The sequence below is a fragment of the Myotis yumanensis genome, unplaced genomic scaffold (genome assembly GCF_028538775.1).
Source record: "Myotis yumanensis isolate MYYU_CA2020_CCGP unplaced genomic scaffold, mMyoYum1.0.hap1 SCAF_20, whole genome shotgun sequence".
NCBI classification, from domain to species: domain Eukaryota; kingdom Metazoa; phylum Chordata; class Mammalia; order Chiroptera; family Vespertilionidae; genus Myotis; species Myotis yumanensis.
Window position 1 is genome coordinate 9,428,864 of NW_027223771.1, and position 11,649 is coordinate 9,440,512.

The 11,649-nt window shown below is 49.2% G+C and overlaps 1 protein-coding gene across 3 annotated transcripts in view; it reads left to right on the top strand.

Moving 5' to 3' along the window:
• GABRG3 (gamma-aminobutyric acid type A receptor subunit gamma3) overlaps positions 1–11,649 on the top strand; it is a 43,740-nt gene that overhangs the window by 30,388 nt on the left and 1,703 nt on the right. The window contains exons 5-8 of one of the 3 annotated variants that reach the window (XM_070400428.1): positions 7,326–7,463; positions 9,795–9,947; positions 10,929–11,125; positions 11,545–11,622. In XM_070400428.1, coding sequence (XP_070256529.1) covers positions 7,326–7,463; positions 9,795–9,947; positions 10,929–11,125; positions 11,545–11,622 — 566 coding nt within the window. The remainder of the gene's footprint in view (positions 1–7,325; positions 7,464–9,794; positions 9,948–10,928; positions 11,126–11,544; positions 11,623–11,649) is intronic. The other 2 variants (XM_070400429.1, XM_070400430.1) reach the window with 2 other exon arrangements.

Here is an 11,649-nt window from a genome sequence, read left to right on the forward strand (position 1 = left end):
CATAAAAAAGTATTTCTTCCACCTCAAACGCGTGTCAGGGGTCATGACGTCAATCCCCAGGCGAAGGCTTTTGTTTTTCTCTCTCATTTTTTGGTTTTTTTTTTACATATTTTTATTGGTTTCAGAGAGGAAGGGAGAGAGAGAGAAACATCAGTGATGAGAGAGAATCATGGATCGGCTGCCTCCTGCACGCTCCCTACTAGAGATCGAGCCCACAACCCGGGTATGTGCCCTTGACCGGGAATCGAACCTGTGACCTCCTGGTTCATAGGTCGACGCTCAACCACCGAGCCACGCCGGCCGGGCAAGAGCTGCCTGGTTTAAAATGCTTCATAATCAAAAATAAAAGTAACTGTTGTCACCGTTAGACCTCCCAGTGGGCCTTGTTTTTAACTTTTATTTTTTGGGGGATGTGGTTTGTTCAGTTATAATCAGATTTTACTATTTTTCTACCGGGGCCTGTAATTAAAACTTAATGAGGAGAGATATATTTTATTTAGTTATTTATGTTTGCAAATCATCAAAGTCGATACAAAACAAAAGCCAGGATAAACAATGCAATTATATGCCAGCTCCGGGGCACTGTAATAATATAAACTCGCCTTTGAAACCGAGGAAACGAACACTGGGGACCTGTTCCCATGATTAAAGATGTAATAAAACAGCTCTGCCGGCGTGGCTCCGTGGTTGAGCGTCATCAGGAGGTCACTGTTTGGTGTCCGGGTCAGGGCGAGTGCCCGGGGTTGTGGGCTCGATCCCCAGCGTGGGGCGTGCAGGAGGCAGCCGACCCATGATTCTCTCCCATCATTGATGTTTCTCTCTCTCCCTTCCTCTCCCTTCCTTTCTCTCTAAAAAAAAAAAAATCAATAAAAAAACATATTTTAAAAAAATAGGTCTGTAATCCCCCGGTGGTGAATGGAACAGCAATCTCTTTTAGCCGAGGGAAGATGAACGTAAATTCCTTTCGGGAAAGAGGAATCTTACCCTCTGGCTACGATGGCACCCTTTCTTATAGTTGGTGGTAAGGATGTTGGTGGGAGCACCCTGGACAGTTCACGGTGCCTGCTGTTCCAGGCTGGTTGCCTGTGGCTGCCCCAGGCAGGCCATCGGGGCAACTTGTGTCTGCGGGTTCCACTGCCCTTCCTTTCTCTCGGGCCAGCCGGCGTCTTTGTGAGGAAAAGCAGGAGAACCCAAGGGAAATGATCTGTTTTGCAAATCTCAGCTCCATAAAGCCCATGACCGTGAATGTGTTATCTCACAGATACGTGCTTCAGTCTATTTGTATTGACTTCAGAGAGGGGGGGGGGGGGGGGGGGAGAAAGAGAGAGAGAGGGAGAGAGAGAGATAGAAACATCAATGATGAGAGAGAAACATCGATCAGCTGCCTCCTGCACACCTCCTACTGGGGATGTGCCCGCAACCAAGGCACATGCCCTTGACCGGAATCGAACCTGAGACCCTTGAGTCCGCAGGCCGACGCTCTATCCACGGAGCCAAACCGGTTAGGGCATGACGTTGCTTTCTTAAAAGACTAGCACAAAAACATGTGGTGGGGAAAATGAAGTGTAATAACGGGAAGTCACTGGGATTGGGTGAGAGCAAAGGAATATTCCGGCTCTTTAAAAACATACACACAGCAAAAAGAGTCTCTGTAAACAGCCCTGCAGTGCGAGCCTTTATGGGTTTCAAGCCCACACTGTTCAGCTTTAATTGCCTTAGTTATGTTTTATTAAGCCAATAACGACCTACAATATTGCACAAAATTATATTCAGATATTAACTCGGCTTCAGACTTCTATCTGTGTGCATTTTATAGGAGATGTGTCACTGTTACTGGGCTCGATTCCTATTTTAGGAAAAAAGCAATTGCCAAAATAATACCAGAATATTAGATAGGGGCTGATTTTCATTTCTCTCTCTCCTCTCTGTGTTTTATTAAGACCCAGTGCGAGCACGCCCCCTACTGGGGATCAAGCCCACAACCCGGGTGTGTACCCCTGACCCGAATCGAACCCAGGACCCTTCGGTCTGCAGGCTGACGCTCTATCCACTGAGCCACACTGGCTAGGGCTTTCTTTTGTTTAGAATTTACTGTCTCTTTCTGGTTTCCAGCCCACTGTTGGCATTTAGGAGATCATGGAGTACACGCCTCAAAATACTTTTAAAAAAACACCCAACAACCCGGCCAGTGTAGCTCAGTGGTTGAGCGCTGCCCAATGAACCAGGAGGTCACGGTTCGATTCCCGGTCAGGGCACAGGCCAGGGTTGCCGGCTCCATCCCCAGTAGGGGGCGTGCAGGAGGCAGCCGGTCAGTGATTCTCGTCATTAATGTTTCTCTCTCTCTCTCTCTCTCTCTCTCCATCTCAATCAATCAATAAAATATATATATTTTTTTTTAAAAAGCTGGGATGGCGGTCCTGCTCCCAGCTGTTTGCAGAACCCACTGTCAATCCCTATGCAAGTACTCCTATCGGGACTCCAAAGATGTTTACAGATTTTCATGCTCAAGAACTTGGAGTCAATGAAAGATGAGCAGGCACAGAAGGAGAGACACGTAAGAAACGGCACACAAGAGGGAAGCCGAAAATAGACTCCACGGGGGGTTTAGGGAACGCGCTTCTCCAGCAGCCAGCCGGGAGCTCTCCCGGTCACGGCGGCATCATTACAGTATAAGCTATAGAAACCCAACAGTGGGCCGCAAACAAGAAAGAGAAAGCAAATTCTAAAAGAGAGAAAGGATGCTTCGTAACGGACGTTTAAGAGCCCTAAAGAGATCGTCGTAAACTAGAAGGTAGGTCAGAATAAAACAACCGACGTGAAACACGGCGAAGCTGAAGGACAGCGAGGGGCGATACCTAGGCAGAAGCGCAGACTGCGCCGTGCGGGGAAAGAGCCCGACGCGTGTATAACTGGAGCCGGGACAGACGAGGAAGGAAATGAGACAGCAAAATCGGAAGCCCTGAGAGCGAAGGAAAATGTAAAACTGATGAGAGACCTCCAATCAAAAATTCAAAAAACCCACATGAACTCCAGTCGGGATGAATAAGAAAGTGATTTTTTAAAAAAAACAACAACACTTGAAGCACATCAAGGTAATCAGCTGAAAATCAGACTGAAACGGAAAAACATCTTAAAAACCCCTGGAGCAAAAACACTCATTTTCTTCACAAGGGCAGTCACTGGGTTGAGAGCCAGAGCTGACTTCTCAGCCGAGAAGGTGGAATTTAGGAGATCATGGAGTGAACTCCTCAAAGGACTTTAAAAAAAATAACCCCCAGCCCAGCCAGTGTTGCTCAGTGGTTAAGCATCACCCAATGAACCAGGAGGTCGCGGTTCGATTCCCCGTCAGGGCACATGCCCGGGTTGCGGGTTGCAGGAGGTAGGGGCGGTGCAGGAGGCAGCCGATCAGTGATTCTCATCATTGATGTTTCTATCTCTCGCTCCCCCTCTCCCTTCCTCTCAAAAAAATCAATAAAATATATCTTTTTAAAAAGAAGTAAAAATTAAAATTTTGGGTTCTTTTTTTACTATTTGCTACTCTCAATTCAATCTGGGCATGTCCAGTTACAAACGATATGATTTGCATTTTTATTTTTTTTTATTTTATTGATTTTTCACAGAGAGGAAGGGAGAGAGATAGAGAGTCAGAAACATCGATGAGAGAGAAACATCGATCAGCTGCCTCCTGCACACCTCCCACTGGAGATGTGTCCGCAACCCACGTACATGCCCTTGACGGGAATCGAACCTGGGACCCTTCAGTCCGCAGGCCTATGCTCTATCCACTGAGCCAGACTGGTTCCGGCTATGATTTGCATTTTGAACAATAATCTCACAGTAGGATAATCATTCTTTGCTTTTCTGTGTATTGCAAGCCACTGTGGAAATGAGTGTCATTCATTGCCCAGTTATTGTTAATGTTTTATCTAAATTTGTTTTTGTATAATTTATTCCGTCCGAGTCCCGGCAGCCAAACAGAGTGAAAAGATGCCTAAATTCCTTGGGAGAAAACAGCAAATGAGGCGATAAATAGATGATAAATCATAATTCATTTATTTAAACCATGTTTAGCACATAATAATGTACACTTACAGGAAATCTGCCGTTGGAATAATTCGGGTTTAAAGTATTGTCAGTGAGCCCGGCTGGTGTGGCTCAGTGGTTGAGCGGCGACCTATGAACCCGGAGGTCACGGTTCGATTCCCCATCAGGGCACATGCCCAGGTTGTGGGCACGATCCCGGTAGGAGGCGTGCGGGAGGCAGCGGTTCGGTGATTCGCTCTCATCACTGATGTTTCTCTCTCTCTCTTTCTCTCTTCTTTTCTGAAATCAATAAGAATATTTTTTTTTAAAAAACAAATAAAAAAGGGTTGTCACTTCGGGACTGAGTTTGACCCTTAAGGACTCGGTTCACCTCTGAGGGTCTTGGCTTGACTCTTCCGGGCTAGGCTGGCCCCTAGGGTCTAGGCTGGCTCTTAGGGGCTAGGCTGGCTCTTAGGGGCTAGGCTGGCCCCTAGGGTCTAGGCTGGCTCTTAGGGGCTGGGCTGGCTCTTAGGGGCTAGGCTGGCTCTTCCGGGCTAGGCTGGCTCTTAGGGGCTAGGCTGGCCCCTAGGGTCTAGGCTGGCTCTTCGGAGCGAGGGTCGTGCCTTTGGGACCAGCTTCAGCTCCTAGGGTTAAGCTCGGCCCTTTGGGGTCACGCTTGGCTCTTCCGGGCGAGGCTCAGCCCTTCGGAGTGGGCTCAGCTCCGCTCTTGGGGGCGCGGCTTGGCTCTCTGAGGCTCTGAGGTTGGGCTCTGAGGCTCCGAGGCAAGGCTAGACTCGCGGCACATGGACACATCCCAGGATTCCCGCTTGTGTGGGCAGTGGCAAGAAATAAAGTGATAAAAATAAAAGTATCGTCACTGAGGCCCTGGCTGGCGTGGCTTGGTGGCTTGGAGCGTCATCTCATGCACCAAAAAGGTTCGATTCCTGGTCAGGGCTCATGCCCAGGTTGCGGGTTCGATCCCCAGTCAGGGTCCGTGTGGGAAGCAACCCATCGATGTTTCTCTCTCACACTGCTGTTTCTCTCTCTTCCTCCCTCCTCTCTGTCTCTCTCTCTGCCTCTCTCTCAATCGATAACACTTTTAAAATAATAAAAGATAAAGCATTGTCCATGCGGTAATCAGCAAGTCTGCCGCGGCATCCTATGCTCGTCTTTCACATCTCCGCGTTGTTCACGATCAAGGCAAGAATTACCGGGGAAGACCTTGACCCAGCGGAACCGTGTCCGCTGGGGGACGGTCAGTCCACCTCACTGCTGTGCAGAGCTGGCGACAGGGTTTCCGGTTCCTGGGAGGGACGCCCAGCTACGGGGAGGTTGTGCTTTCGTAAGAGAGAAAGCGATTAACGCCTGTGAGCAGCAGCAGCAATGAGCTCCCCCCGCCCCCCCGCCCCCCCCCGCCCCTCAGCCCGGCCCCCATGCCCAACGGAGCAGAGCCACAGCCTTATCTTCCAAGTTGTGGTCTGGGTGTAAATCACATTTCGGCAGATTGACTTAAGTGCGTGTTTAACTCTTCTACATAATTGGGTCCTTATCTTAAAAAAATGCATTCGGATCGGAATGTACGTCGTGGCTGGTTTCAGACAGAGAGAAGCCCCGAGGGAGTGGGGCTGTGCGTCCCCAGCTGCCGGCAGAATAGAGTTATTTCTTCCTCCGATGCTATAATTTTGCACGTACGCCTAAATAAAGATGTCCTCTTTTCAATCTTTCCCCACCACTATTTTTTTTTTTTTTTTTTTTTGCTGGTGGGAAGAATGAGATGCCAATTTTTTTTTTCATATTCCTATTTTGCTTCTGAATACATTCCGTTAATTAATGTTCACGTTTAGAAGGACTCATTTGAATAAAGCCTCCGCCAGGCATCTTTTAGGTGCCTGGTTAATTCTAGAAAATTCCGTTTGCATGCATGAACTGTGCAAGGCGGTTTCCCTTGGAAATGTTACTGCTCGGAATCTTTCTTGTTATTATTATTATTTTTATTGATTTCAGAGAGGAAGGGAGAGGGAAAGAGAGAGAGAAACATCAATGAGGAGAGGGGATCATGGATCGGCTGCCTCCTGCACGCCCCCTATGGGGAATCGAGCCCGCAACCCAGGCATGTGCCCTTGACCGGAATCGAACCTGGGACCCTTCAGTCCATAGGCCGACGCTCTATCCACTGAGCCACACCTGCCAGGGCCTCCTGTTTAATTTTTAAAAAGAAGCGATGAGAACCAACACCTCTGTCTTGTTCCTGGGGTGAGAGCCTCCCGTCGTTCACCACGTGCCCCGATGTGAACCGTGGGTTTTCCTGGGTAGATGTCACTGGTCAGCTTTCGGAAGGGCACCTTCCGTTCCTCGCGGGCGGCCTGCGGTTGTCACAAAAGGGCTTTTTTTTTTTTTGTCGGAGATATTCTCACTGCCCTGCGGTGTCTCCCCAGGCCCTTTCCCTACATAAGGGCGTCCTGTGTCATTTCCGAATGTGGGTGAATTTCCCCCCGTTGTGTCTCTGTTCGTCTCTACTTTCATTCCCGTGTGGTTGGAGAACATAAGTTTGGGTGGTTTCCATAATTTTAACTTCACTTGGGGTGTGTTCTGTTTGTCCTACTACATGGCTCGGTCTGGGAGGTACTCCCTTTGTCCTGAAGGAGAACGTGTGTTCTTGCTATTGGTCAGGGGTGATCTCTACAGAGGCCTATTAGTTGATTGAACATCTTAAAATAATATAGATTGAGCCCCGCTGGCGTGGCTCAGTGCTTGAGCATCGTCCCATGCACCAGGAGGTTGCCGGTTTGATTCCCGGTCAGGGCACAGGCCCGGGTTGCGGGCTCGATCCCTAGTGTGGAGCGTGCAGGAGGCAGCCGATCCATGATTCTCCCATATCATTGCTGTTTCTATCTCTCCCTGCCTCTCTCCCTTCCTCTCTCGGAAATCAATTTTTTTTTAAAAAGTACATATATTATTTTTTTAAAAAGATAAATAAATCTGTCTTCCCGGAGACCTGGATGGTCTCATTCTGGGGAATAGTGGACGGTGTGATGGGCGGGTCTGGGCCTGGGAGCTTGGCTCTCCACAGGGAAAGAAATAAGACAGCAAGACAGCGCCTGTGTGCTGTGTCCACACAGCTGATGGCCAGGCCAGTGGCCTTTGCCCATTCATTTTTGGGGTGCCTGTGTGTTCAGGAAAATTCAGAGAGGAAGGAGACCCTAAGATTTTAGTACGTGAAGTGGTCAGAATGACACGTTTGCCTGGGATGCTTTGTAAAACCCACATCTTCGGGTGTGTTCACACTTGCTCCGTGTGTTTAGATGGCTACCCCAAAGAAGAAATGATCTACAGGTGGAGGAAGAACTCTGTTGAGACGGCTAACCAGAAATCCTGGCGGCTTTATCAGTTTGACTTCATGGGCCTCCGGAACACCACGGAAGTCCTGACGACATCTGCAGGTAGGAAGAAACAGGAAAAGGTGTGGCTCTCGGAAAAAAAAGAAAAGAAAAACAATGGAACCTGGCCGTGTGGCTCAGCCGTTGAGCGTCCAGCCATGAACCAGGTCACGGTTCGGCTCCTGGTCAGGGCACATGCCTGGGTTGCGGGCTCGATCCCCAGTAGAGGGCGTGCAGGAGGCAGCCGATCAATGGTTCTCATTGAGGTTTCTCCCTCTCCCTTCCTCTCTGAAATCAATAACAAATATATTTTTTAAATCAATGGAAAAACTATCCTCAGGTAAGGATTAACAAAACAGAACAAATATATATATATACACACACACACACACACACATACACACACACACACACACATATATATATATATATATATATATATATATATATATATAGTGATATCCTTCACGTACTTCCTTGTGAGGGAGAATTGTGGTATTTACATGTTGACTTTCTGCGTTAGATAGTCCACTCACTCAGCTGTTAGCATTTTATTCGACGCGACAGGCCTTACCAGGGCACTCTAGTGAGATTTATGTCTTGAGTGCGAAGAGAAATGCACGTCTAAAATAGCTCCATTAGAAGGAGCTCGAAAAGTGGTGTCTTCTTGGCTGTCTGTCATATTTTGCCTGAGTGCGATCTGGGTCATACATCAGTCTGGGTTTTAGAGTCAGGACTTTAAAAATAGTGGCAGTGTCTTTTTGCTCATAAGATTGAGCGAAGAATCGCTCAGACCCCCTGTGAGTCACCGCCTCTAACGCAGACAGGAGGTGCGGGGGAAAAAACACTGCTCGGTTGAATGAACTGCTCATCCACCAAGAAAACTGAGGTTCTGTGACGCCAATCACATCTGACTATGTCTGCTCTTTTAAAATCAGATCTCATTAATTATTCCTTCGGAGCAAAATGATTGCCCGCCCGGCCGGTGTGGCTCAGGGGTTGAGCATCCACCTATGAACCAGGAGGTCACGGTTAGATTCTGGTCAAGGGCACAGGCCCGGGTTGCCGGCTCCATCCCCAGTAGGGAGCGTGCAGGAGGCAGCCGATCAGTAATTCTGTCTCATCATCTGTGTTTCTGTCTCTCTCTCTCTCTCCCTCTGCCTTCCTCTCTCTGAAATCAATAAAAACATATTTTTTAAAAAGATATATGTATTTTCTAGTTGCAGATTCCTCCTCCTCTCCCCTCTCTTTCCCCCTCTGCATTCTCTTGGGAGAAGGAGAGGTTTTAACCCTTTGTTCTCAAGGTAAGATCTTGCTCCATATGGCCTGCAAAGCTTTTTGGTTTTTAAAAAAATACATATTTTTATTGATTTCAGAGAGGAGGGGAGAGGGAGAGAGAGAGAGAAACATCAGTGATGAAAGAGAATCATGGATCGGCTGCCTCCTGCACGCCCTCTATTGGGGATTGAGCCTGCAACCCGGGCATGTGCCCTTGACCCGAATTGAACCCGGGACCCTTCAGTCCGCAGGCCGACACTCTATCCACTGAGCCACACTGGCCAGGGCTTTTTGGCTTTAATTTCCCTGCCTCAGTTTCCCTGTTCCGCTTGTCCGGGAACTTTCCTAGCTGTACATTGTCCTACAACAGCAGGTCCAGGGTCAGGTCCTGGAACGCGGCCGGCAGCCCCTCTCACTCTCATCCCCACAGGGGGCGCCGTCATTGGGCAGAGCTCTGCGCCAGCGAGGGGTCTGCTGAGCCTGTCCTCCTGGGGTCGGGAAAGAGCCGGCTTTGCCGAGTTTGCGGAGAAGAACGGCGCCTCGCGGGCGCGGGCACGGTCCCTCCGTTTATCTTACTCGGCTCAGGAGCCGGCAGTATGTTATTCGGCTCTTTTGGATGTTCCTCGGGGGCTGTGTGTATTCCTGCCGGGGTGATTTATTCCCTTCTGTGTTTCTGTCTGCTGTTTGTTTTTCCGCTTTGTTCTTTATTGAAATTTTATGTAAAAATTAATAGGCTTTTAATATCACCCATCATTCAGTCACATTTCCCCCGGGAACCGATGTCCCCTGGCATTCCCCTGACTTAGGAAAATATTTGTGTTCTCTGATTGCTTGGGTTTAATCATGCCGATTCCTTTGTGCCGGAATGCTAATTTGCTTATTACAATTTGAAATGGCTTTTGGGAAGGGATCTCGGAATGGAAGTTTCTGTCAACCACCCTGAGTATGGCTGCCACGGGCCGCGGCGTCCTGAAGAAGAAGGAACCACAAAACGCAGGGCACGGGAAGGCGTCCATCGTCGCGCTTGAGAATGGAGCCTTCCGGATGGTCTCTGCTTTAAACGTTTGGTTTCCGAACCCGAGGAGGCGGCCTGACCTTCGACCGTGTCTGTTGCAGGGGACTACGTCATCATGACCATCTACTTCGAGCTGAGCCGGCGGATGGGGTACTTCACCATTCAGACGTACATCCCCTGCATCCTGACGGTGGTCCTGTCCTGGGTGTCATTCTGGATCAAGAAAGACGCCACACCGGCGAGAACAGCACTAGGTGAGCATCAGACACACACACACACACACACACACACACAACCACACACACACACAACCACACACACACACAAACCACACACACACACACACAGACACAACCACACACACACACACAACCACACACACACACAGACACAACCACATACACACACACACACAACCACACACACACACACAACCACACACACACACAACCACATACACACACACACACAACCACACACACACACACAACCACACACACACACAACCACACACACACACACACACACACACACACTCTCTCTCTCGCTCTCCCACCGTGTCGCGTCATTTAACGCAGAGGATTCAGAAACAGACTTTCCGCGAAGGAGAGCTCACAGCTCACATGTCACTGACCTCATCTGAGGGCTCCTTGACCTGCGCTTGCGTTCTCGAACGTAGCCAAGGGAGATGATTCTGACAGGAGAACTCCACGTGGGCCCTTCAGTGACGGTGGGGTTAGGAAGTCAAAGAAATCTCCAGTGTGGACCCATGTGCACGAAACAGCCCAGGTCAGGCCAACACTCAGTATTGTTAATGAACACATCCATCCGTAAATGAGTTGCATTCTATGCACAGCATGTGTCTAAATGCCGGAGGAGCCAGCAGAGATGAGCAAGGTACGGCTTTGCCCTTAAAGAGCTCACAACGGCCCGGCTGGCGCGGCCCAGGGCTTGAGCATTGACCTATGAACCAGGAGGTCACGGTTCGTTCGATTCCCGGTCGGGGCACATGCCCGGGTTGCGGGCTCCATCCCCGGTGTGGGGCGTGCAGGAGGCAGCTGATTGATGATTCTCTCTCATCATGGATGTTTCTCTCTCTCTCTCTCCCTCTCCCTTCCTCTCTGAAATCAATAAAAATATTTTTTAAAATAATAACAAAGTAAAAATGAAACACGGTGTTGGGGTGGAGGGACGCCAGCGTGGCTCCTCTTACCCTGGGCCCTGTCCCCATGCAGGCATCACCACGGTGCTGACCATGACCACGCTCAGCACCATCGCCAGGAACTCGCTGCCCCGTGTGTCCTACGTGACCGCCATGGACCTCTTCGTGACTGTGTGCTTCTTGTTCGTCTTCGCGGCCCTGATGGAGTATGCCACCCTCAACTACTACTCCAGCTGTAGGAAACCAGCCATCGTGAAGAAGAAAACATCAGTGAGTTCCAGGAGCAGAGATTTGGGGGGGAAGGCAGTGGGAGGGTAGTTTGAGATAAATGATCTATATTCCTAAGGATCTTATACAACATGATATAAATAGCTACCTCAACAAGCCTGTAAGTCCAGCCAGTGTTGCACAGTGATAGGTTGAGGCATCGACCTAGGAACCAGGAGGTCACAGTTCGATTCCCGATCAGGGCACAGGCCCGGGTTGCAGACTCGATCCCCACTGTGGGGCGTGCAGGAGGCAACCGATCGATGATCCTCTTTCATCATTGATGTTTCTGTCTCTCTCCCTCTCCCTTCATTTTTGAAATCAATAAAGATATATTTTTTAAAAAATTGTTCTTAACGAGGGGATGTACGATGCAGATGTTCACAACAGTTTTGTAATTACTGTTTCTGCTTCTCTCACAGTTATTGCGTCCAGACTCCTCCAGGTGGATCCATGAGCGGATAACCCTGCAGGCCCCCTCCGTATGTATAGCATTGCAGGTGCACATGTTTCTGCCAACTCTTACT